This window comes from Emydura macquarii, unplaced genomic scaffold (genome assembly GCF_026122565.2).
Source record: "Emydura macquarii macquarii isolate MOO-44397 ecotype Brisbane River unplaced genomic scaffold, CSIRO-AGI_Emac_v2 contig_1146, whole genome shotgun sequence".
NCBI lineage: Eukaryota > Metazoa > Chordata > Testudines > Chelidae > Emydura > Emydura macquarii.
In genome coordinates, this window is record NW_027131283.1 from 15,998,759 (window position 1) to 16,025,994 (window position 27,236).

At 42.3% G+C, this 27,236-nt stretch overlaps 1 protein-coding gene across 2 annotated transcripts in view; it reads left to right on the forward strand.

Moving 5' to 3' along the window:
• Nucleotides 1-26,253, forward strand: part of HSF2 (heat shock transcription factor 2) — a 42,969-nt gene extending 16,716 nt beyond the window's left edge. For both annotated transcript variants that reach the window (XM_067546670.1, XM_067546671.1), the window contains exons 5-13: nucleotides 3,400-3,475; nucleotides 8,593-8,654; nucleotides 8,801-8,885; nucleotides 9,585-9,754; nucleotides 11,705-11,974; nucleotides 22,437-22,542; nucleotides 24,039-24,092; nucleotides 24,746-24,824; nucleotides 25,240-26,253. In XM_067546670.1, the coding sequence (XP_067402771.1) occupies nucleotides 3,400-3,475; nucleotides 8,593-8,654; nucleotides 8,801-8,885; nucleotides 9,585-9,754; nucleotides 11,705-11,974; nucleotides 22,437-22,542; nucleotides 24,039-24,092; nucleotides 24,746-24,824; nucleotides 25,240-25,529 (1,192 nt within the window). In that variant the 3' untranslated portion in view covers nucleotides 25,530-26,253. The remainder of the gene's footprint in view (nucleotides 1-3,399; nucleotides 3,476-8,592; nucleotides 8,655-8,800; nucleotides 8,886-9,584; nucleotides 9,755-11,704; nucleotides 11,975-22,436; nucleotides 22,543-24,038; nucleotides 24,093-24,745; nucleotides 24,825-25,239) is intronic.
• Nucleotides 26,254-27,236: the final 983 nt, after the last annotated feature.

Here is a 27,236-nt window from a genome sequence, read left to right on the forward strand (position 1 = left end):
TGAACAGAACAGGGCAGTTATCAAGTGATCCATTCCCTGTCTTCCAGTCCCATCTTCTAGCAGTCAGAGGCTTAGAGCATGGGGTTATATATTTAGAGCCCAAAGCATGGGATTGCATCCCTGACCATCTTGGCTGGTTGTTCAAAAAAAGAATTAAATAAACTCAGTTATACTTTTGGCTTTCACAACATCCCCTGGCAATAAGTTGCACAGGTTGCCTGTGCATTGTGTGAAGAACTTCTTTCTTATGTTTGATTTAAACCTGCCACCTATTAATCTCATTGGGTGACACCTGTGTCACGCTGTCTGGAGTGGATCAACACTATTAGTGACATCTCAGGGCAGACACCCCAAATTGGTGGTATGTTCGATAACTAGATTTCACCAAGCCAGTAACAAATGTGCATGCCTGGATCACTATATTAGCCTTAACCATGGAGTCTCAGACTGTCCCTGTAGGTTCTCCAGCCTATCTTGCCATCCAAACTAGATTTAGAGATAATGGTCACATAAACCAAAAATCCCAATTCCAATGGATTTCACTTACCCCAAATCAATTGGTATTCCAGATCTTACACTGAAGACAACTCTGGAAGCCAGTTCTATAGTAAACTAACTACAGTAGAATCTCAGAGTTACGAACTGACCAGTCAACCACACACCTCATTTGGAACCAGAAGTAAACTACTTTAAAAAAAAAAAAAAAAAAGGGGGGGGGGGGGAAAGCAGCATTTTTCTTCTGCATAGTAATATTTCAAAGCTGTATTAAGTTAATGTTCAGTTGTAAACTTTTGAAAGAACAACCATAATGTTTTGTTCAGAGTTATGAACAACCTCCATTCCCGAGATGTTAGTAACTTTGAGGTTCTACTATATAGATTAATTAACTAAGAAAAAAGGATGAGTTATTGAGAGGTTAAAGCAGGTAAAATATAATAAGAGGTGAGCCAAAGTTTGTAAGTCCAAAATAATAGCAAAGATGTAGTAATCTGCCAGTTTCCCAAAAGTCTTTTCAGGGCTATTCTCTTTTCAAAGAATAAATCGGGGGGTTTCAGTCTTTTTGTTCAGTTATTCTACCTTGTTAGAATCCAAACGTCCAGCAATAAAGGATCATTCCTTGAAATCTGTTTTATAGCTTCTTCTTGTAGATAACAATCTGACAAATGTTTTTGCTCACTCCTTGGTCACTTGCTTTGAAATGAGCTTTTCCTGTTACTCTCCTTAAGTTCTTCATTAGCATTTTACAAGATCTCTTTGAGTAATTTAATTACAAGGGTTATACAAACATTTGTATTTATGTAATAGGAAACAATAGAATATTTCACTAGTTTGCATGAATTGAACACCTGAATACATTCTCAGACTAACACACACACTTTAATCTAGGGTTATCTAATTACTGGGCCATACGTAATGTAAATGTAATTGCAAGGGTATGTGCATTGTAAATGTAATATTAAATAGGATATAGAAAGGTGAAAACAATAATATTGCCTCTTTTGGTCTCTGTTATCATACGAACAAGACCTGCTTGAGTTGCGGGATGATTGTCAAAAAATTGCATCTGAGTTGCAGAAAAGCCATAGAAAATTGCAGAAAAGTACTAATGGACTTTATTACTTTTCCATGATTTTCCGCTGTCAGACACCTGGGGCTGAGAGCAGGAACTCCTGTTGTCAAAACTGGGATGGAAGCCTAATATTGTGGAATCTGCAATATAGCAAGTTAAGTAGGGCCTTACATACAAGTGACATACATTATGTACTAATATGCTTAACACTTCTTTGATATACACCCACAAGTCAATTGGCCTATGGCTCTGGCCTGAGCTAGTCTGTCAGTGTCACAACTTGTTTTTTATGTTCTGTGAAAGGATGAATAACATTTCTTCCCTGTTCACTTTCTCCACACCATTTGTGATTTTTATAGTCCTCTCTCACATTCCTCCTCCCCCCAAAATTCGTGTCTTTTCTAAAACTAACAATCCCAATCTTTTTGATCTCCCATTTTATGGAAGCTGTTCCGTACCTCTAATCACTTTTGTTGCCCTTCTTCAGTATCTTTTCCAGTTCTGGTTGTGGTTTTTTTTTTGAGATTAGGTGATCAGAAGTGCATGCAGTATTCAAGCTCTGAATATACTGTTCATTTATATAGTTGTATTGATATATTTTGTGTCCTTTCCTAATGCTTCCCAACATTATTAGCTTTTTTGTCTCACTGTACATTGAGCAGATACTATCCATGGTGACTCCAAGATATTTCTTGAGATCTAACCACTAATTTAGACACCATCATTTTGTATGTATAGTTGTAGATTGTTTTCCAATGTGCATTAACTTGAATTTATCAATATTGAATTTCATCTGCCATTTTCATGCCCAAGTCACCCAGTTTTGTGAGATCCCTTTGTAATGGTTTTCAGACAGATTTGTACATAACTACCTTGAGTAATTTTTCTTAATCAGCAAACGTTGCCTCATCACTATTTACCTCTTTTTCCAGATCATTTATAAGTAAGTTGACAAGCACTGGACCCAGTACAGATCTTTGGGTGCCCTGCTATTTACCTCTCTCCATGGAGAAAACTGACCATTTATTTCAGTCCTTTGTTTCCTATCTTTTAACCATTTACTGATCCATGAGAGGACCTTCCCTCTTATTGCATGACTGCTTATTTTGCTTAAGAGCCATTGGTGAGGGACCTTTGTCAAAGGCTTTCTGAAAGTCCAAGTACACCATATACACTGGATCACCTTTGTCCACATACTTGTTGACCCTCTCAAAAATTCTAATAAAGTGGTGAGGCACGATTTCCCTTTACAAAAGCAGTGTTGATTGTTCCCCAATGAATTACAGTTTATCAATGTGACTGATAATTCTGTTCTTTATGATAGATTCAACCAGTTTGCTTGGTACTAAAGTTAGGCTTACTGGCCTGTCCAGGATTGCCTCTGGAGCTTTTTAAAAAAAGTCATTACATTAGCTATCCTCCAGTCATCTGGAACTTTGAGGCTGATTACGTACCACAGTAGTTATGCAAACAAATGCCCAAACTGCTGAGCTAAAAGTTACAGGAGAGGCATCACTGCCATAATTCTGGCCGAAGTTATTTGGCTAATTTGTGTCAGGTTCACAAATAATTTTGGGTTGACGGAAACAGCATTTTCTGGCAAATTATTTTTCAAATTTTGCCCAGCTCTAATCAGACCGTTCCATATTCTGCTTCGGGTTCTGTACTATGTAACTCTCTAATAAGGCTTCTGCTAAAGATACTTCATAAGAAGCATGTATAGTTTTGTGAAATGTGATGAACCTGATTTTATTTTTAGCAAAACTGTATTACTGTGAGGGTTTTTTATGTTTGAGTTTAGCTTTCTAAATCACTTTTTGTTGAAACAGGGAAAATGAATCTCTTTGGAGGGAAGTGGCAGAATTGAGAGCAAAACACTTGCAGCAACAACAGGTTATTCGAAAGGTAAGACTTAATTTGTGGATTATGCAGCTGCTTTTGTCTGATTAGATATATTTGTATGTGCACAGGCTGACTTATGTTGTCTTTATTCTGGCCACCTCAGTAGTATGCTATGTGAAATCTAGTTTTCTTCAAAATAGTAAAATCTTTAATCTTTGTAAAATGAGTATAGACTACCAGATGCAGAGTTAACAAAAAGGGAAGGAGGGTAGGGATGTGTTTTCTTCGTTTGCCTTTTTTCTTTCCCAAGAAAGCCCTCTCCAGGGAATCTTTAAATTAGTTTGTCTCCTTTGCTCCCCATTTTTGGAGATGGTCTCCATTGCTAAAACCCCCAGCAGAATTCTGTGTGACTAACTTTCTGTATAGCAGCATTTCAAGTGATTAAATTCTAAAGTACATTTTAGGAACAAAGTAATGTTTTAGCTGATGTCAGCTTGACATGGTTCGTTTATGCTGAAAATGAAATATAATTAAAAGGGTAATTTGAAGTAAGCCATATAGTATATAATTAAAAATTAAATGTTGAGCTGTCAACTCAAAATGCTACAGTGGTAAACAGGATCCCAAGATCTCAGGGAATAGGTTGGTTTTTTGGTGGTTTTTTTGTTTTTTTGTTTGTTTTTGTTTTTTTTGTTTTTTTTAAGAGGAAGATCAGTAGATTTGATGTTACGTTTTTGCATCTGTCTCCTACCATTCAAACTTGTATTTTTTTTTAAAAAAAGTAAGAAATTGTGAAATACTTTAGTTTTGACATTGATAAAGTAGGATTAATGTATTTTGTTTGACTATTTTTAGTGTATCATTTGCCAAGAAAAGAAGCAAAACTATATTTTGTAAATAGCAAATTTAAAAAATAGTTTCTTAAAGAGCAGAAAATGGAGCAAATTTAGACTGTTTTTGTACCACATGTTCCTGTGGGAGTAGTAAAATGTTTTTGGAGCATTTGAGAGTACATTCATTTTTTTTACTCTTTCCTTTGTGACATCGGATCTCTTGACTTGTACTTGACTGTGAATTGCATTAATTTTTGTTACAGAATACTTTTTCTCTTCTAAAGATGTTTTTGTCAAAGAAATTCCCAACAATCTCAGCTCACAAACTTCATGTGAAACTACCTTGTAAAATAACTTTACGTCCTGTGTTAGATCATTAATTAAAACTATAACGCTTGTGATGGTGTATCTCAGCCATGTACCTATAGAGCATTTACTATGCTGGTTCAGTAAGCGACTGTCATTCCCGACATTGATGGGGATCTCCTTTGTAGGACACTGATCGTTCCTTCAGTAAACTTACTGAAAGCCTTTTTAAATATTAAAATTTGTGTATGGAAAGTATTTGCAAGATACAGTAGTTTAATGTCACTTGCTGGTAGACTAGCTTATTGAATGGGAACTAGATATGGCACATCGGGGTTAGATCACTGGTCTAACCTTTAGGGAACTTGTTTTATATCCTGCTTGGGCAACAGGTGAAAACTATTTACAGGTAGTCTTCACTCCTATTTGCACATCATAGGGCAACCATACAGTAAGCAGTTTGTGCAATTGAGGCTAGGACTAAAAGCAGAATAGCTCTGTGTGTGTGTGTGTGTGTGTGTGTGTGTGTGTGTGTGTGTGTGTGTGTGTGTGTGTGTGTGTCTGGCTTGAACAAATGAAATTTGGCCTTCAGTTGTAAATGTACTCAATATTCAGTTAAAAAAACTATTTTAATGTATCGTAGAAGAAAAGTTAACAAAACTCTCTTTCCACATCTGCAAATCTGCATTTCATAGAGTTGGAAGGGACCTCAGGAGGTCATCTAGTCCAACCCCCTGCTCAAAGCAGGACTAACCCCAGTTAAATAATCCCAGCGAGGGTTTTGTTAAGCCGCAACTGAAAAACCTCTTAAAAATGGAGATTCCACCACCTCCCTAGGTAACCCATTCCAGTGCTTCACCACCCTCCTAGTGAAAATCTTTTTCCTAATGTCCAACCTAGACCTCTCCCCCTGCAACTTGAGACCGTTGCTCCTTGTTTTGTCGTCTGCCACCACTGAGAACAGCCTAGCTCCATCCTTCCTGTAACCCCCTTTCAGGTAGTTAAAGGCTGCATGCAGGCTTTTACCACAGGAAATGTTTCCCAACCTGCCAAATCCTGTGGTGATGGACTAGTGGTGACAGACAGGATTAGTGAATTGGGCAGTCCCTGGGCCCTGAATCTGCACATAGATGGCAGTAGTTAGATGGTCATCTGGCACCTAGACTGAGACGCATGCAATTCAGCATGACTGAGCAGGCCTCTAAAATCACCTTTGCTCACCCTGTATAGGGAGAGGTCTAGAAAAGGTGCCCTAAACCTAGGCTGTCTCATCCTCTCCTGGCTGGATTACCACATCTACTGGGATCACTGTGCCTGTGGTTGAAATTATAAAAATTTCAGATCATGACCTAAAGGAGGATGCCAAGATTCAGGTCTATAAGACAGTTGTCATCCTTACACTCCTTGATGGAAGCAAAACCGAGGTGACTTACTGACACCTTAAGAGCGTGCGAGAGGCATCACCAATGCCGCCTCCGGAAGTTGCCTTTGCAGCAACTGAGATGAGTGCTGCACTAACGCTAGCATCCTTACTGAAGCCACTGTCACCAGCATTAAAGCAATGATCCTTATGCACTAACTATGGTGGGTTGGACATTGTGTGCAGATGCCAGATTTTCACCTCCCAAAACAAGCTCTCTATTCTCTGCTCACCTATGGTAAGAGGAAATGTGACAAAGATACACAAAGTCTATCATAAGAAACCTAATGTGGACATCATAAGCTGAGAGAAGTAAGCTACCAACTGACCTCAATGGCACTGTATCAGGCAGTTGGCCACTTCAAGAAGAAACATCTTGCCCTCAAAGCTGGAAGGAGGGGAAAAGAACACTTTCTCCCAGCAGGCATCTAACCCCTTATGAAATGTTCGTGCCTATTACAGGCAGATTTATGGTTCCAGGATTGGATTCCTGAGTCATTTCAGATCCCCTATGTAAATCTGTGGTAGAGATCATAGAATCTTAGAGTTGGAAGGGACCTCAAGAGGTCATCTAGTCCAAACCCCTGCTCAAAGCAGGACTAACCTCAGCTAAATCATCCCAGCCAGGGTTTTGTCAAGCCACATCTTAAAAACCTCTAAAGATGGAGATTCCACCACCTCCCTAGATAACCCATTCCAGTGCTTCACCACCCTCCTAGTTAAAAACTTTTTCCTAATATCCAACCTAGACCTCCCCCCTGCAACCTGAAACCATTACTTCTTGTTGTCATTTACTACCATTGAGAACAGCCTAGCTCCATCCTTCCTGTAACCCCCTTTCAGGTAGTTAAAGGCTGCTATCAAATCTCCCCATATTCTTCTCTTCTGCAGACTAAACAAGCCTAGTTCCCTCAGCCTCTCCTCATAAGCCTTGTGTTCTAGCCCCCAATCAATCATTTTTGTTGCCCTGGGCTGGACTCTCTCCAACTTGTCCACATTGGAGTGGGGTCCGAAAACTGGACACAGTACTCCAAACACAGCCTCACCAATGCCGAATAGAGGGTAATAATCACTTCCCTCGATCTGCTAGAAATGCTCCTACTAATGCAGCCCAATATGTTATTAGCCTTCTTGGCAACCAGGGCACACTGCTGACTCATATCCAGCTTCTTATCCACTGTAACCCCCAGGTCCTTTTCTGCAGAACTGCTGCCTAGCTTGTCGGTCCCCAGTCTGTAGCTGTGCATCGGATTCTTCCGTCCTAAGTGCAGGATTCTGCACTTGTCCTTGCTGAACCTCATCAGATTTCTTTTGGCCCAATACTCCAGGTTGTTTAGGTCCTTCTGTATCCTATCCCTACCTTCCAGGGTATCTGCCACTCCCCCCATCTTAGTATCATCTGCAAACTTGCTGAGGGTGCAATCTACCCCATCTTCCAGATCATTAATGAAGATGTTGAACAAAACCGGCCCCAGGACCAACCCCATTTCACCAACTCCATCGTCTGTGTATGCAGCCTTTACTGTAAACATCATCCATACTTATATGTTCTGTCAGTTCATCTACTGGAATGTTCTTTTTTTATAGCTTACCCAGTTTAGTTCTCCGGCATACGCAAAATGATCTGACCATTGGTGCAAGAATCTGCCTCTTTGGTGCCCATCATCTGAAAAAGCCTTCCTTGCTTCATTGATTCTGTTTTTCAGATCTTACCTTGAAATCTGTCTTCTCTTTTACCTACAACTTCTTATCTCCTAACTTCTCTTGATTTTTGTAAATCAATTCAGAATACAGTTTATATAAAAGATGCTACACAAAAATAGAACCATATATTGAAATAATACAGTTCAAGCACTAATAAGCGGGTTGTTAGCATTTGTGCTTTATCAAGTTGGATCACTATCTCAACATGAGTCATCAGTGCAATGCTGTTGCGAAAAAAGCACAAACAATTTTAGGTTGCGTTAACAGATATCACATGCTATTTATGAGAGACGATAGTACTGCTCTGCTCAGCACTGGTTAGGTTTCAGCTGTGTCCAGTTTTGGTTACCAGTGTATAGAAAGGATGTGGAGAAATTGTCAAGTATCCAGAGGTGAGCGACAAAGATGAACCAAGGGATGGAATGCAAGCAAAGGCTGAATTAATTGGTTATTTTATTTTATTTTTGGAAAAGAGGAGATTGGAGGAGGAGGACATAATAGCAGTCTTCAAGTACTTGAAAGGCTTCCATAAAAAAGATGGAGAAAAGTTGTTCTTTTGTGCCACAGAGTGCAGGACAAGAGGCAGTGGGTTCAAACAACAGCATAGCTGATTTAGAGTACATCTCAGGAAAAACTTCCTAATTGTCAGAACAGTAGGACAATGAAACAAACTTCCATGGGAGTTCATTGGAGGTTTTCAAAAGGAGGCTGGATAGCCATCAGTCTTGGATGGATTAGACACAAATCCTTCACCTTGGCAGGGGCTTTGACTACATGACCTTTGCGGTCCCTTCTAACCCTTTGATTTTAAATATGGTAAACTTCATGATTTGTATTGCTGTGGGCTATCATTGTGGTGTTTTTTTTAACAAAACCTGGTATGGTGGTGGTTACTTGTGATCTTCCTTTTCTTGTAGATTGTACAGTTCATTGTTACTCTGGTGCAGAATAACCAACTAGTGAGTCTAAAACGCAAACGGTAAGTTCAGTATTGAAAAAGATGATAATCTTGTATTTATTAACCAACTAATACAGGTTTCTTTTGCTAGGTTGTTTTTTTGCTTTTAAAAACATTCTTCATGCTTTAGGAGTGTTCATGCAACTGACTTTTTTTTTCTGGTTTAGGCCACTACTTCTGAATACCAATGGATCTCCAAAGTCAACTATGTTTCAGCAGATCGTCAAAGAACCAGCTGACAAAACCCATCATGTAAATTCATTTTGAAGTGTACTTTATTCATGTAGTAGCTGGAGGGATGGAGAAAGGTGAACAGAAGTAGTATCAGAATTTCTGGGTTGAGTGTCCTATAGTAGCTGCACTTTAGCTGATAAATACAGCACAAGGTGAGGCAAAAGAGAGGGAAAAGCAACTTGCTTCAGTGAGTGAAGCAAAATGGCAACACTAACTTGGAATTAGCAGCTGCATGCCAATGAACAACTTTATTGGCAGATTAGGATTGTTAGTTAACACATTGCCATTGTAATGTGTTCAAGTTTCCAGCTTTTGTTGTGACATTGTTCTTGTTAATTTACTGCTGATATATTTTGTGTCAATCTCCAAGGTTTTTGGCTTATTTTGTTTTATTTTCTCTGATCCTTGGTTATTACTGTTATAATCTTCTAGAGTTTATTTTATGAAAGTTAGATAATCACTCAGCAAAATGTACAACTATATGCCTAATTGTTTAACTGTTCTGTTACAGAATTATTTATGCTGAATAATTAAAGTATGAATAAAAACTGTGTGAAAGTATCTTGTGTTTTAAGGGTTTTTCTAGAATATCTAAACTGTGGGGTTTGGGGTTTTTTTATTAGATATTCAATTATGTCTCTTAATTGAAGTATTTGGGTCTGATTTTTAGTTTGGAAAAAAAAATTCTTTACCGTAGTTGTGCTTTATAATTCTCAGGTACCACTCAGCAGAACTGAGGGACTAAAGCAAAAGGAACAGATTTCAGATGATATCATTATTTATGATGTTACTGATGATATTGGTGAGGAAGAAAACACTCTGGGTGAAGAAGAAAGTGCTCCAATTACTCCAGAAACAAATGAGGATGCTACTTCAGACTCTTCCAAGTAAGAATTGTTTGTATGGGTACAGAAGGCACTCAATACATCAGTATAGACAGGAATATCCTAACCTTAAATCTAACAGATCTGCACAAAATAATTGATATATATCCTGTTTAATTCCATTTCAGTAAAGTAAGCAGGCTTAATCAAAGTGCAGGTATGCTGTGTTGAATCATGTGTGTATAGTAGCTTTCAGTAACCAATATGCAAACCCTGTGCACTGGTTTCACAGGATAAATCAGCAGTTGTAGTTTAGTGTGGCTAGGATGAGAATTCAGTTAACATAAAACATTGAAAATGAAAGATCATTGGTGTACATTCTACTTTTCTAAAGGCACTGTACATACACGATTCTTATTTCTTGGTCTTAGTCCCTTAGCACAAGACTGGAACTCCCATAATTGAATATTTTATGCTGTTGACGGTAGCTATCTCTGCTGAGTGTAAATGTTGCCCTCTGAACATTACAGTTATTTTTTGCTGACTGCAAGCCCCCACCATTGATTTCTTCAATATGGTCTCCAAAGTAAAGTCCTTCGATCTTCTCAATTCAGTAATGCAGGGGTCTTCTGTGTACATATTCCCATTTTACTCCCTAATTCTATGCTACATACTTTCTTTTGTCCACACCTATTTTTATAGTACACTCTTAGTTACAAGCAGGTGATCATCCCAGCCCTTGTGGCTCAAGGATTGTTTCCCAATGCTGCCTTTGGTTTACACTGCATAATCGAGCAATTTTATGCTTTATGGATTTGAAATCCAGATTCTGTTGCCTGAAACTTAAAACTACTGATTTGATTTTGGCAAATGGATGCTAATGAATACTTTCTGCCACAGAAAAAAATCATTAAAGTGGGTAGTAAACATCAGTAATTTAAGGGTTTAAAAGAAATCTTAGTGTTGTAGTTATATTTAAAAAGAGCATTAGAAACCTACTAAATTTAGAGTGAAGATTAATCTTTAAAAAGCCACCCATTTAGAAATATGGCATTTCCTTGGTACTTTTAATACTTGTGAAAATTGTGTATTCTCCCTGGCATTATGGAGGGAAAAGATTTTTTCACTATCTGTGATCTGCTGCATAATGAGTTGTGGGTACTGGAAAGACAAGGTGGGAATTGTGGGTCAGGGATTTTCCATTTCTGGGACCATTTGCATAGGGCCAGTGGAGCATCAGAATGCAGTGAAGAGAAGAGTACACTTCCCAAGATCCTATTAGCCCTCACCTCTGAGAGATTTAAATGCTTAAACTGCCCAATGAGCCTAATTAAGCTTGTCAGCCATGACACTATTGGCTTCTCTTCATCAGTGCACTTTCAGTTCCCATTGTTAGTACCCACCTTTTCTCAGCCACCTACTGGAGTTTGCTTTAGGTTTGTTTTTGGTTTTTTTCTGGTACTGTAAAACTTAGTCCTCCAGAATCAGAAAATAATAGCAATCAGGCATGCTAAAAATAAAACTGGTTTTGTCTAGTCTGATACCTTCATGCTATCCAACTCTAGTACATAAGTATTTAATCCCTGGAAAATGCCCTGTAACTGTCCCCTAACCAGCTTCATCTGAATGTGAAGCTTGGAGTTGTCCTGCTATAACCTACTGTTGCTGAGAAAGTTGTATTAAAATGTAAGATGCCAGGGAAATTTTTAAAACATTTTAGATTAAAGATGCTTTTTAGCTTCTTAATCTACACGCTCTAGTTTTTTGAGAGATTCTTTTTACTGTATTTTAAACATCGTTTTGTTATTGCCATCAAAATTTGAGGAGACGGTAAGAGGTTAAAATACAGTTTAGAATGGAAATGTAGATTCCCTTCACTAAAGTTGGCCACTGTATAGCACTTTATTTATTCAAAGTGCTTTGCAGCTATTTAATTCTTATAGCACCACTTTGAAGGAGATAGTTGTTGCCTCTTCATAGTTTAACCTTTTTATGGTCTCTTGTGTATTGCAGCTGTAGTCATTCTCCTGATATTGTAATTGTAGAAGATGATAATGAGGATGACAACATCCCCGTAATTCAAGGGGATAAAAACATAGAACCAGTCACCATCCCAGCCAGTGATCCTCTGAGTCCTGTCAGCGACAGTACAAGCCCTCTCATGTCTAGTGCTATCCAGCTGAATAGCCAGTCAACTTTAACTGCAGAAGACCCTGTCTCAATGATGGATTCCATACTCAATGAGAATGGAGTAATTTCACAGAACATCAACCTTCTTGGAAAGTGAGTAGTTTTGATGCTTTTAAAACAATTGACAAAGTTAAAGTTGATGAGTTCATATCAGCTGCCTTTCTAGTTATTTTCACTGAAGGACTCTTAAAGAGGCCCTGCAGAGGATTCTTCAAAGATTGGGTTTCTGCTCTTTTGCTGCTTTATATGGTATATAAATAATGTTCTGTGTAAAAAAATTCTGGGAATTTTTTGGTGTTTATTTCCCAAACATTAAAACTGGGATGAATCTATTTAGGGAAAAAAGAAAAACAAAAAGCTTTCATAATATGCACATTTTACTACAGTATAACCAAAACTTTTCTATGTACAAAGGTATTATTTTGTCTCTGAGTTAGTAATTATTCCAGAAATCCTGGTTTGCATACGCTCACATGGTTTTCTTCAAAGTATACTCATGTTGAGCCTCTTGGACGACCTCCAAGACAACAACTTTGAAAATAAATGCTCTGCATCAGTAGATCCAGGATGTACACTCAAAGCTTGCCATGCCACTTTGCTGGAGTTGGGAAGTGTATCTTGATGACTGTTCCAAAAAGCCAGCACAGCCAGTTTCATATTGTTAGGATTAGGCATGTTCATGTAAGTGGTAAATTCCCCTTTCAGATTTGAAATTTCATATTTAGTGGCAAATAGTTAAAACATTTTCGCATAATGGTTGTAGTCTGCTTCAAAATTCATCTTGAGTTAGGGGTTCAACACCTAGATGACATTCCAGAAAGCATCTTCGGCACCAAACATTTTGGGGTTCAGATTATGGACCCCGATCATCTCCCATTTCTTGTTGAGCATTGTATGAAAATGCTTTTTTTGGTTTTTTTTTTTTTTTGTGTTCTGGGTTAAGAACAATTTCCAAAAACAGCTGGGTTTTCTCTCCGTATGTTTTTCCTGCAGCTTTTGTTCTCAGTTCAGCTGAGATTTAGGTTGTCAGGATCTGGTAAACATCTGTATTGGCAAATATGTTGACAGTAGTCGGAGAAAACTCAGAGTTTTTCTGTATGTCACACAGGGATTCCAAGTTTTCAACAATGAACATTACCTTGGTGTGCAGAATCTGGTGGTCATTTTGGTTATTTGCCAGTCAGTCTCTTCAAAGTTTCAGCTTCAGAACCAACAAACTCTGGATGATCCAGGACAGTGGCACTCAACCTTCCCAGACTACTGTACACCTTTCAGAAGTCGTCTTTTTTTTCTTGCGTACCCCAAGTTTCACCTCACTTTAAAACTATTTGCTTGCAAAATCAGACATAAAAATGCAAAGGTCACAGCACACTATTACTGAAAAATTGCATATTTTCTCATTTTTACCATATAATTATAAATCAATTGGAATAAAAATACTGTACTTAGATTTCAGTCTTATTATATAGAGCAGTATAAACAAGTCCATTGTCTATATGAAATTTTAGTTGGTACTGACTTCACTAGTGCTTTTTCTGTAGCCTATTGCAAATACCTAGATGAGTTAACATACCCCCTGGAAGACCTCTGTGTGCCCGCAGGGGTACATGTACCATTGGTTGAGAACCACCTGATATAGGAGATGCATTAGCACAGTCCACATGTTATTTGCATAACAACAGTGAAGTACAAGCTCATCCACTGAAGTGGCACAACAGGTATAGACAATCAGTAGTCTGCTCTGCACTTGTCTCACTCTGTGCAAAACAAAGCCTTCAGCTTGTTCTCATGCTGGAAAATGGCTCCAACTCCAATGATGCAAGATTTCACATCTTTCTTTTTTTCTGTAGCAGTAGCTGCTAATAGCACAACATAGGTCAGATGAGCAAGACATGTAATAGGTAGCAGCTCCAGTGTATGATTGAGTTTAATTTGCCTTGCAAACTTAGCCATATAGGAAGCAGAATCTGTATTAGTTGTGGCAACATTTTCCCAAGTTTGTTGGTATATTTCAAACATGTCTGTTACTGCAGCGTTGACAAAAGATATCTGCAAAGGAAATGAATGTCACAATCAGCATAAAACAATGCAGGTTTATTTTCTTTGAAATAAAAAAACAAACCAAAAAAAAAAAGGACAAGCATTGGATAGTCCAAACCATCAGGAAACTGGTCAAAAATCAAACTAGACACCACATTTTCATCAGTTCGTTCCATCAGTTTAGAGATGCTAAAGCATCATCATTTTCTTCCAGGTACTTACAAATGAGATTGTTTGCATTAGAAAGGATTTTTGCAGCAGGACAATATTGTCAGACTAAGTTACCAATAGGCTCCTCTGCACTTACAGTTGTCCAGCGACACAGAGAGCATGCACAGATTCATTGACATGATCATGCTGTGTCCTCTTTCATTAAAGCCCTGGTTAAAGTTCCTGTTATTGGCTGTTTATTCCAAAGCTCACTTTCTTCTTTAAGTTTCTTGTCACTTTCTTTCAACATGCTTCTTTATTCTTTCAGCTTGAATACTGACCTCAGTACCGCAGTACTTGCAGCACAATACACCCTCTTCTCTACAGTCTTATACTTTTCTTGAAAATTTCTAAGCACTGATTTTCTTGTTGATAGTCAGGCATAAATTTGTTTTCTCATCCCATGTTTTCCTTATCTTTATCTGTGGAAGATTGATGGTTTAATTTCAGCACTATACTAAATGCAAAGAAATAGGCAGGCAGTGTTTCCCTATGAGCCAATCATAGAGCGATATTAACACTGTTTGATTTCTTTTTTCCAACTTCCAAGGTGTGTTCTATGTTTTACACTGCAGAGCCACTTCAATCTCAGAGCTGCAGGGCACAACAATCATGTAAAGCATTAGTGTTTAAACAAAAATAAGTACCCCCCTCAAAAATTGAGTACATTGATAAATGGGTGTAAATCAGTAAAAACTGAACTCTTAATAAAAACTGGTAATTTATTGGTAAAACGCAGAATGAACAAACACAAAAATAAGTTCTGAAAGCTATTTTAAAATGTTGTGTGTGTTTTATCCTGATCTTCACTGTTTTTGCTGGAGAACCACCCCTGGGAGATCTTGAGGATATTTACTGTTCTTTCTTCGAGTGATTGCTCATATGCATTCCAATTTAGGTGTGTGCGCGCCCCGTGCACAGATTCCCGGAACCTTTTTCCCTTAGCCTGCCCACAGGGCCAGCTCAGGCGCCCCCTGGAGTGCCGCGCTCATGTCGCGGTATAAAGGGCACTGCTGGCCACGCGGGTCCCCAGTTCCTTCTTTCCGCCTCTGACGGTTGCTGGAACTTCTGCCCTTGCTATTGCAAGCAGCAGTCCTTAGCCTTTATCTACTTTAGCTTCTAGCTTCAGTATTGTGATTTAGATTTAGTTAATTCGTCGACACTTCATTTGAACTGTTGATTGCCCTTAGGGGCTCGCAAGTCGGAAACCATGCCGGGCTCGGCTGGTTTCAAGAGCTGTTCCATCTGCTCCAAGCAATTTGCGGTGAGTGACCCTCATGACCGCTGCCTCCGGTGCCTCGGAGAGCAGCACCGCAAAGAGAAGTGCAAGATTTGCAAGTCCTTCAAGCCCCGCACCCAAAAGGAAAGGGAAGCCAGGCTGAAGGTCTTGCTCATGGAGTTGGCGCTCCGTCCGGCTTCAGAGCCATCAAGATCACCGGCACCGAGCGGACGCTCGGTGCAGAGCGCACCGCCGGCACCCACAGCGGCACCGAGGGCTTCGGTGCCGAAGAAAGCCAAGCGGTCCGGCACCGCCTCCATGGACTCCTCCATGCGACCACGCACGCAAGGAGAACCGCAGGAGACACCCCAGCCGCGTGCCGTAGAGGTCCCTCCGGCACCGGTGTCTCCCCGCAGGGAGCCTCCCCCGACTCCTGGAAGTGGGGGAGCGCCCCTGCAAGGGCCGTCGACGCCGGAGGCGTTCGTCGCGGCAAAGGCTCTCTTAGCTTTGCCAACGCCTCCATCCCCCCCTCGGCCGAGGGGTGCGGGACTAGCGTCCCGGGGCAAACCCGCGCTGGGTAGCCCCGGTGGGTGGAGGAAACATCACTCCCCATCCTCACCCAGACGGCCACGGAGGGTGGAGAGTGCACCCCCTCCAGGCTCCGACTCGAAGTCGTCGAGCGCCTCGGCACCGCGGCACCGAGGGCGGTCAGGAGGCACCAAGAGCCAGCGCAGGAGCGCTAGTGAGGACTCAGACACCTCTCACAGCTCGGATTCGAGCTCGTCGGTACGGGGCAGGTCAAGGCACCGATCACTGAGTGGTGCCCATCCCGAGGCCCTCTTAACACCGGCAGCAGCAGCAGCACCGTCTCCTCCGGCACCGACTGCGGCGCAGACCATGCCGGCACCGGTGGTGATGCCAGCCTCATCGATGGCGTCTTACGTCTCTGTCCCGTGGTCTACTTTAATGGGCCAGGCCATGGTACCTCCGGGGCTGCTGGCACCGGGGGGAGCGGTACCGTCGATACCACCTTACCCACCGGCGCATGTGTATGCGGCCTACGCGGCACTGGAGCTTCCGACTTCGGCACCGCTGACTTCAGCACCGTGTAAACCGGTGCGTTCCCGTTCGACTTCACCGGCACGCAGCAAGTCGAGTCGCCGCTCTCAGTCCCGTAGTGGGAAGCGCCGCTTCAAACGGTCGGGTCGCCGGCGGTCCACTAGCTCCTCCAGCCGTTCCTCTTCGAGGGGACATCGTAGACGTCGGCACCGATCCTACTATTCGTCCCAGAGCCGTTCCCCGCCGAGAGGTCGCAAGAGACGATCGGGGGGCTCCTCTCATAAGAGACAGTATGGGGACACCCAGCAGCCACCTGTGCCAGGGTGGCCGCAGGGACCGTGGCAATGGCCATATTGGGGACCTTGGTCTGCTCAGCCGGGTCAGGCCGCTGAGTCCCTCCACTCTGGGGTGGCACAGCCCCCGCCTCCTCCTTCACAGCTGGCCCCTCAACTCCCCTCTGATAGGGAGTCAGACCCAGAGGAAGGTCCTTCTACAGGCCCTGTTCCTTTGTCCACCTCTTCATCGCCTGACGAAGGGACGTCCAGGGATCATAGGGCGCCCCTGTTCGATTTCCGGGTGCATCAAGACCTCCTTAAGCGGGTAGCCTCCAATTTGGGGATACCGCTTAAGGAAATGTCAGAGGAGGAGGACCCCCTCTTCGGGCCTTCGGGCTCCTCAGGCCCCTCCCGGGTGGCCCTTCCTGTACACGAGAGGGTCATGAAAATTGTGAAGGCGCTTTGGCAAACGCCCTCCTCTGTTCCCCCAACATCTAAGGGAACAGAGAGGAAATATTATGTGCCTAAGGAAAATTTTGAGTTCCTGTACAATCATCCCCTCCCGGGAACCCTAGTGGTGGATGCGGCGAACCAAAGAGACCGCCAGGAGGGTCAAGGCAGTACCCCCAAGGATAAGGAGGGGAGGAAATTAGATCTCTTTGGCCGCAAAGTTTATTCCACGGCGGCTCTACAATTAAGAGTGGCAAACCATCAGGCCCTCTTAGGAAGATATAATCAGAACCTATGGGGTTCGATGCAGCGCCTGATTTCAGCGCTTCCGGCTGATCAAGCGGCTGACCTGGCCACACTGGCTCAGGAAGGGGAGACGGTGGCCCGAGCGGCACTGCAATCTGCCAGCGATGCGGCAGATACCGCGGGCAGGGCAATGGCCTCCGCCATAGTAATGCGCCGCTGTTCCTGGCTGCAGGCTTCAGGGCTATCGGTTGAGGTCCAGCAGGCTATCCAAGACCTCCCATTTGAAGGTTCCGCACTCTTCTCTGAGGACGGATGAAAAATTACATGCCCTGAAAGATTCAAGGGCCACCCTGAGGTCGCTAGGGTTATACACCCCGCAGGCCTCGAGACGCCAGTCTCGCCCACAGCCGCAAAGGCAGCCACCTCCCCCGCCAAGACAGGCCCCCAGGGCTACTCAGCAGAGACGGGGAAGGGAGCGCTTCAGGGGCCCCAACCGCCATGGTCGGCAGGGCTCCTCTGCGCGGGCGCAGCATGGCGCAAAAACCGGGAATGGAAACGGTAATAAACGTTTTTGACGGTGGCTGTGAGGGTGGCGCTCTTCCTTTGCCCCGGGAGCTTGACCCATCCTTTCGGAATAGACTTCGACCTTACTATCAGGCTTGGGAGTCGATTACTTCGGACCGTTGGGTCCTAGGGGTGGTCCTTAAGGGTTATGCCCTTCAGCTTACAGCTCGTCCCCCGGACTCCCCGCCCATTACAGCCCCTTTGAGAGATCCTGTGCATAAACAGCTTCTCATTCAGGAGGCACGTTCACTCCTGAACCTAGGTGCCATTGAGGAGGTCCCGGAGTTGGAGAAAGGAAAGGGGTTCTATTCCAGATATTTCTTGATTCCCAAGGCTAAGGGCGGCCTAAGACCGATCCTGGACCTCCGCCTTCTGAATAGATATATCAGACGTATCAAATTCCGTATGGTGTCCCTAGCCTCCATAATTCTGGCATTAGACCCAGGGGATTGGTATGCGGCCCTGGACCTGAAGGACGCCTACTTTCATATCTCCATTTTGCCAAGGCATAGGAGATTCTTGAGATTCATGATTGAAGGGGACCACTATCAATTTACGGCCCTCCCGTTTGGTCTGTCGTTGGCCCCAAGAGTCTTTACAAAGTGCATGGCTGTAGTGGCGGCCTACTTACGCCGTAAGGGAGTACAGCTTTTCCCATACCTGGATGACTGGCTCATTAAGGGCAGATCCAGGTCTCAGGTGCAAGACAGCCTGGAGTTGGTCTGCGCCACATGCACCAGACTGGGGCTTGTCATTAATGAACTGAAGTCCACGCTTACCCCAGTGCAGCGCATTGACTTTATCGGGGCCACGCTTGATGCGCTACAGGCTAGAGCTTTCCTGCCTCGATCGCGCTTCGAGACAATGGGTTCCATCATTGCAGAGTTGCATAGGTCCCCCATGACGACAGCTAGGCGCTGCCTACAGCTGTTGGGACATATGGCAGCCTCCACCTATGTAGTAAGGCTAGCTCGCCTCAAGCTAAGACCCTTGCAGGCCTGGTTAGCTTCAGTCTATGTTCCCTCCACACATGTACTGACAAAGGTGGTCACGATTCCCCCACAGGTGCTGTCCTCCCTTCGTTGGTGGATGATCCCGAGGGAGGTGCTCAAAGGAGTCCCATTCAGAGATCTGGCTCCGTCAGTGACCCTTATCACAGATGCCCCGGATGTGGGGTGGGGAGCTCACATCAGCGGCAATCTGGGTACCCAAGGGTTATGGTCACCGATGGAGAGAGCCCTACACATCAACGTCCGCGAACTCAGGGCAGTCCGTTTGGCCTGCAAAACCTTCCTCAGATTCCTGAAGGGCAGGGCAGTACGGATCCTCACAGACAATACAGCGGCCATGTTCTATATGAACAGGCAAGGGGGAGCGCGTTCTTCGGCCCTGTGCCGGGAAGCCACGCGTCTGTGGGAGTTTGCAGTGAGACACGATTTTCATTTGTGTGCCTATCCCCTCCCGGGGAACAGGAACGACGAGGCGGACCGCCTCAGTCGGTCGTTCTCCCCCAGGCACGAGTGGTCGCTGCACCAGGAGGTGGCAGCTTTAATCTTCCAAAGGTGGGGAGTTCCCCAACTGGACCTGTTCGCGTCGTCGCTGAACAGGAAGTGTCCCAATTACTGCTCTCTTCGAGGGCGAGAGCCAGACTCCCTTTCCGACGCGTTCCTATTGGAGTGGGGAGGGGCCCTGATGTATGCGTTTCCTCCCATTCCGCTCATCCCTCAGGTCCTCCTCAAGGTCAAGAGGGACAAAGCGAATGTCATATTGATTGCCCCAGCGTGGCTGAGGCAGTACTGGTACAGTACACTGCTTCACCTATCTATCGCCACACCGACCTGCTCTCCCAGGACCAGGGGCGCCTATTGCACCCGGACCTGGATTCCCTCCATCTAACAGCCTGGAGGCTCTCTGGTTGACGGAAAGTGAAAGGGCTTGTTCCTTGCAGGTCCAGCAGATTCTGCTCGGTAGCAGAAAACCCTCCACTCAGGTTACATACCGGGCTAAGTGGAGGCGCTTTACGGGGTGGGCAGAGGCTAAAGGTATTGCACCAGCCTGCTCACCTATACAAGTAATCCTGGAGTATCTCCTATATCTTAAAACCCAGGGATTAGCCCTAGCATCCCTAAAGGTTCACCTGGCAGCCATTTCGGCTTTTCACCAGCCGCTGCAAGGGAGGTCACTATTTTCCCACCCCATGTCGGTTAGATTCTTAAAGGGGGTGCAGAAGACGTTTCCCCAGGTGTGAGACCCTACCCCCCCCCGGGACTTGAACCTGGTCCTCACCATGCTCACAGGACCTCCCTTTGAACCCATGGCCACGTGCTCCCTGTTACTCCTCTCCTGGAAGGTAGCATTCCTGGTGGCCATCACTTCAGCTAGAAGGGTCTCGGAGATAAGAGCTCTTACTTCGGAGCCCCCCATACGGTATTTTTCAAAGATAAGGTTAGGTTAAGGCCTCACCCAGCCTTCCTTCCTAAGGTGGTATCCCAATTCCACTGTAACCAAGACATTTTCCTCCCTGTGTTCTTCCCGAAACCCCACGGTTCGGAGGAGGAGCGGAGATGGCATTTGCTGGATGTCAGGAGGGTACTGGCTCACTACCTGGAGAGGACCAGACCCTTTCGTAAATCATCACAGCTGTTCGTGGCTGTGGAGGACAGGATGAAGGGCTCTCCCGTCTCCGCCCAGCGTATCTCTTCTTGGATCAAGTCTTGCATTAAGGCGTGTTATGAGCAAGCGAAAGTGCCTTTACCAGGAATGGTGACAGCACATTCGACTAGGGCTCAGGCCTCTTCGGCAGCCTTTCTAGAGAACGTGCCACTGCAGGACATCTGCAGGGCAGCCACCTGGTCATCAGTTAACACCTTTACGACCCATTATGCCATTGTTCAACAGGCTAGAGACGACGCAGCTGTTGGCAGAGCCGTATTGAGTAGAGCTGCTCGTCAGTGACTCCTACCCACCTCCATGGGTATGGCTACTCAATCACCTAAATTGGAATGCATCTGAGCAATCACTCGAAGAAAGAAAATAGGGTTACTTACCAGTAACTGTTGTTCTTCGAGATGTGTTGCTCATATCCATTCCAAACCCACCCCCCGTCCCCGCTGTCGGAGTCGGCAGAAAGAAGGGACTGGGGACCCGCGTGGCCAGCAGTGCCCTTTATACTGCGACATGAGCGCGGCACTCCAGGGGGCGCCTGAGCTGGCCCTGTGGGCAGGCTAAGGGAAAAAGGTTCCGGGAATCTGTGCATGGGGCGCGCACACACCTAAATTGGAATGGATATGAGCAACACATCTCGAAGAACAACAGTTACTGGTAAGTAACCCTATTTTACCTCTTGTACCTTAATTTGAACGGTGGATGTGTTTGTTAAAATTAAAGACTTCCTTTATCCAAAATGTTGTTACTGTTAAATGGTGACATTTAAAACTTTTGTTTTCATTAGTCTGATTCCCTTTTTTTTTTTTTTTTTTTTTTTTTTTTTTTTTTTTACAGATACTGTATTTGTAATTCCTTGATTTTTGTGATGTCAGTATTTTCCTTGTTCTGTGCTCATAGTCTTCCAGCCTAGATAGGCAGAGCCTGAATTTAAAATGTGAAAAATCTTTGTGTAATGTGTATTTTGCTCTTTCAGGTCCTCTTTATACATCATAAAAAATAAAATAAGGGCCCAAATCAATCCCTCGCTCTTTGCAGGTCACCTTAAGGATGGATTTTTTTTTTTCTTTCCTTTGCTGGATATGAACTCGTTTTTCTCTGAAGTGTCTGCCAGATTTTTATTATTGCACTTTAAAGGTGTTTTAACTGAAACCGTTTTAAAAAAACCCAAAATCTAAAGGTTACGACTTTTGGGGGGCACATGTTGCATAGCAGAGGAAATAACTTGTCGTTGTTTGTAAATAAATTAATGTTAGTTGCAATCGGCTCTTGCTGGTGGAATTTTTTTTAATTGTCTTATGAATCATTTGTGCATTCCTCTTTTTCATCCCCACATAGAACCATCTGATTACTTCTGAACTGTTATCTTGTAATATAAAAGGCTCTACTTTCAGCTTTAATAATAATTCTCATTAACTAAAAGTGAGTTCTGCTTTCTTTTTTGTGGAGACAGCGGCTTTGTGAATCGGCCACAGCCTATTGATTTTCTGTGCTGTCACAACGTAAAAAATTGATTGTGAATGTCAGATGTATAAATTGACAGTCCTGTCGATACACATTCTTAACTGTTTGGCACCAGGCAGAGAGAAATATACATTCAACACTTCAACATTCAAACCAGTGCAGTTTTAAACAAGCAGTGATGATAGTACTATTACATATACCTATTCCAACAGGTGAATTGTAAAGTTTCTGTATCAGTATAACAAACTTTCATGAGTACCATACACCTCACTTGATTTTTCTAGTGGTCAATAGATGCAGTGTTGCTATTTCAGAACATGAAATCACCATCATCCTTTTTTTTTTTTTCTTTCCTGTTTTCCAGAGTTGAACTATTGGATTATCTTGACAGTATTGATTGCAGTTTAGAGGACTTCCAAGCCATGTTGTCAGGACGACAGTTCAGCATAGACCCAGATCTTCTAGTCGATGTATGTATTTTTAGTAATTCCCTCTGTTTTTATCTTCGTAATGAACAAGATAATTGAGGATGCAAGTGTCCTTTTGAAAAATATTTGTGTATTCTAAAGCTTTGTTTAAAATTTTAATGCAAAAAAGTTCATGGCAAAAGTAAAGGCTACACAACTATAAAATTAAAATCTGAAGACTCAAAACATTTCTACAGTTATGATTTAGTCTTATTGCATATCCTGTATACTGCATACTAAAAATGTTAAGTCTTTATAACAAGGAAACAGATATGCAAAAGGTTGTCTCCAAAATAGCAGAATTAATACTAGTGTAGAAAACTTTTGTATTTCCTGATACTTAATCGGTGGTGCCATGATAGCATTGCATAAGCAAATGTGGCACTTAATTTTCTTCCTTTTTTTTAAAAAAAAGAGGGAGGGGCAGGAAACACAAACAGTAGGGCGTGCTTCAGGACTGGTGTAGTACTTATCAATGCCCCCGAAGTGCACACACTTTTAACTGCATTACCTATTTATGTATGTTTAGTAGAAGAACTGGTGCTTTTTTTTACTAGAACTGCATATGTACTTCCATGAAGTTGGCCAAAAGTGGACAAGGGACCCAAAAATTATCTTCAGGCCCTATCCATGAGGTAGATGGTCCTGCACAGACACTTTGGCATTTGCTTCATAAATGGGGAAGGAGGGACTGTGAGTCTTTATCAGACTTCCAAGGTGGAAGGTCCAAGTGCATTCTGGGCCACAAAATTTTGCATTGAGTATGTATTCTAATGATTCTAATTGTGCCAGAAAACCACACATTTGGAGAGGAAATAGAAGAGAATAAAGGGACTGGAGGTCCAGTTTCAGCTAGTGGCTGGTGCCCATATATATTGAGAAGTACTGTTCAGGGAAAAACTTGTGCATACCCAGGCAGGTGCTCTAGAACTATGAATTCTGTATTACAGTGTTCACAGGTTTAATTTCCAAATGAAAAGCTTCAAAGTTAAGCAGAGAAAGAGGTGGAAATTTTCTGCCACATTCATAATTCAAATGGATGAGGTGTCTGTTACTTCAGTTCATGGGTCTTTAGTTCTCTTACCTATTCTTCCTTTCTCCATCATTCCTTTCATTAACTAGTCAACTGTGTGGCAGTTCACACTTTTCTGAATCTGATGTTTCTGTAACTGCAGGACTAACATACAGCACCGTTCTGAGCTAGACATGGAACAGACATTGCCATATTATCTTCCTGTATAAGTGTTACCAGCGCCCTGCAGTCCCAAAATGTAACAGGCCTACTCCACAATTAGGCTTTTCCTTAGCAAACGTTTTGCACAAATTGGTACTTGACAAAATGGCAAACTTTTAAAAGGGGGGCTCAATCCTGATCAGGTCCTATAGGCACTGCCATAGTATAAACTATTAATAAATTATAGTACAGTATTCACACACACATTTAGTGGCACATACTAACCAACGTTCAGAATTTTAAAACTGTGTTTTGTCTTGTTCAGCTTTTTACAAGTTCCGTGCAGATGAATCCCACAGATCATATCAGTAATACAAAAGTAAGTTCCAAAGCACACAGTAGTGAGAAATACAAATACAGTTGGAAGTTGGTGAATAACCTGTCCTTCAGCTGTGCCCGTTACTAAAGTGACAGAGTGTTTTCATATTTTGTTGGGAATAAATTCAAACACAAATTTGGATACAAAAACTGCAGTTGAACTTATTCCTATTCTGCTTTGTAGCTGGAAGGGAAAAACATCACAGATTGGGGGGGAGGGGAGAAAGAAATAAAAGTTCTTATACCACTCTCATAACCATGATTTCTAGGGAAGCCTCAAACATTTTTACAGATGAGGAAAGTGAAGCTAGAGCCACTAACAGAATCAAGAAGAGAAGCTAATGCTCCTGATTCCGACTTGTGGTCTAACTGTTGAACAGTAATACTCCCTGAATGTTAATCTGTCTCAGTTCGTACTTGGATGCACCGTTTCCACTTCGTTATTTTCTAGACCAGTATCTATTAACCCACATGAATAATTGCCATACAATTATGACATCATCTTTTTACAGCCTAATACAGGTTATTTTAATGGTTAGCTAGACTTTGGCAAGATTCCTCAGTTGTTACCTTTTTTGTTACTTAGGCTTTAAAAAAAGCAGTCTGCATATTTCAGAGAGATGTTTTGACTTCATTTTTTTTTTTCATTTGGAGACAAAAGGAATAGAAACTACAAAGAGTAATGGACCTCAGCCTACTTTACAGGATACACAAAGTTCTAAGCACAAATCAGGTTAGTACAGTGAATGACATGGCTTTCTTTTCAGGAAAAGCTTCATAGTTCAACTGAAAAGATGTAAGATAAAAAAATTGTAAAGTACTTGTTTTAAAAAAATCTTGCTTAGTCAGGTCTTATCTGCTTGATTGTTTGTTTTTAAGTGTTAATTTAAAAGAATTTGTGTTGCACCAGATGCAAAGACAAACTGATGAAGTGTTGGTGTCTCATACAAGTCTGAACGATAAATTCCGGTTACTCTGCTTCTTGCGACACTTCAACAGTATGCCTGGTTTGGTTTTTTTTAAGTAACTTTTTGTTAAAATATTTTTATGATGTGGTTTGGTTTGTAAAAAAGTGCACTGAAATTTTTGGAATTAAGATTGCATGTAAACTGGTAACTTTCTGAAGTATTGTTTTTCTTCTCTTGTAGATAAACAGCTGATTCAATATACTGCCTTTCCACTCCTTGCATTTCTTGATGGGAGTCCAGGTGCAACTGTTGAGGGTGGAAATTCCACATCTGAAACCATGTCCTCCCTAGACAAACACTTAGAAGTGGATGAGCTTCTAGAAAGCAGCCTGGACCCTGAACCAACTCAAAGCAAGTTAGTGCGGCTGGAGCCGCTGACTGAGGCGGAAGCAAGTGAAGCCACACTGTTTTATTTATGTGAACTTGCTCCTGCACCCATGGACACAGATATGCCATTCTTGGATAACTAACATAGCAGGAACTTTGTATATGTCATCAACATAAACTATTTATTTAGGATATCATTTGGTATCTTTCTTGTTTTTTTTGGTAAATACTTTGAGTATAACCAGCTATTGTGGAATCTGAGTCTCTTACCATTCTCCTCCCTTCATCCACCTCACCCCCCACACAGCTGTTTAAGTAGTTGTGTAGTTACACAAGAGGACATAGACATAGTTGCATATATCAAGTCATACAACTTTAATTGCTGTCAAATATTTGGTATTTATAGAGAATACAAAATATCCCAGGTAATCAAAATTCATGTCATAGTAACCTTTGTTTTATGCTCTTATACTTTTTGGTTCTATGTATGATTGGGTATAATAACTCAGTGCACTGTAAGGGTTTAGAATTCTGAATGTTTTCTGTATTTTAGTTTTCTATTTTTTACAATCTGTTTAAATAATAAACTTGGAGGGGGGGCAGATTGTGGGGAGGGGGAGGAGGTAGGATCAAGATGTGACTTGAGCTGTATTTTTTTCTGGTTGAACTGGGAACAAAGTGCCTGTACCTAGCTGACTCTTTGGTTCTGCCTTAGTTCTTCAGTGAGTGTGATTTGTACATGGCATAAAGGAAAGAAATGGAAGTTTTTATTTATTACAGAGACAGGAGCCACTAGCATGCATGAGTACTTTTAACCTGAACCATCCACTTTGATAAAAAAAACAAATAAAGGTTATCTAGGTGTGACTTTTGTTAAGGGTCATCTTTTACATTGTCTACACTTTCACTCAATCTCAGATGAACTGTTGTACTTGAAGTAACTTGAATTCAGGCTGCCTTATGCCACAAAAGACCTAACCTTAGCTTTCAGTTTCAGAACAATGTTTTTTTTAAAATCAGTAAGTAATGGTATGGGGTAAATTTCAAGAGGTCAAGTTAGTCTACTTGAGCTATGTATTCAGATGAAAGATGTATACATTAACATGCTGAGATAGCAATACAAATACGTAGGTTTTGATACCACTGAATATAAAATGCTGTTTTTATATATAGATCATTCTGTGTTCACTGCGGGGTAGGGATCTTGCAGCATTTCAGTTGAACACATTTTCAAGCAACTTTAATCAGGCAGGGAAAAAAATCCCCTTAAATTCTGATCAGTTTTTGTGCATTGACTCTTACCTTCTCTACCACCAGTAAACAAATGTGTTAGTAGGCTTAGGGTACATCTGCACAGGGATAAAATGGCATGGCTGGAGCCGGACCCAGGCCAGCTGCCTTGAGCTCATGGGGTTGAAATTCACTGTGTAAACAGTTGGGCTTGGGCTGGAGGTTGTACTCAGGGACCCTACACTCTCTCAGGATCCTAGAAGCTCAAACCTGGACCTGAACATCTACACTGATTTTTCTGCCTGAGTTAGCTGACCCAGACCGCCAATAGGCTTTTTATCCCTGGGTACATGTAACCATAGTAGCTTTGACTATATTTTCACTAATAGACTTTATAAAATGTATCTAGAAAGCTACTACTACATATTCATACGAAGGTACTATCTCATTCAAACAAGTATCTTTGGTCTTTGGGTAAGCCTAGCACTAACTGCTCTGAATGTATTAAGGCTTAAGGGCAAATAACTTCACATAGCACTTTTTGACGATCTGAGAGAAAACTAATGGTCAACTAAAATGGAAGCAGCTCAGTGAGGTATGCTATATACTATCAGGGATTT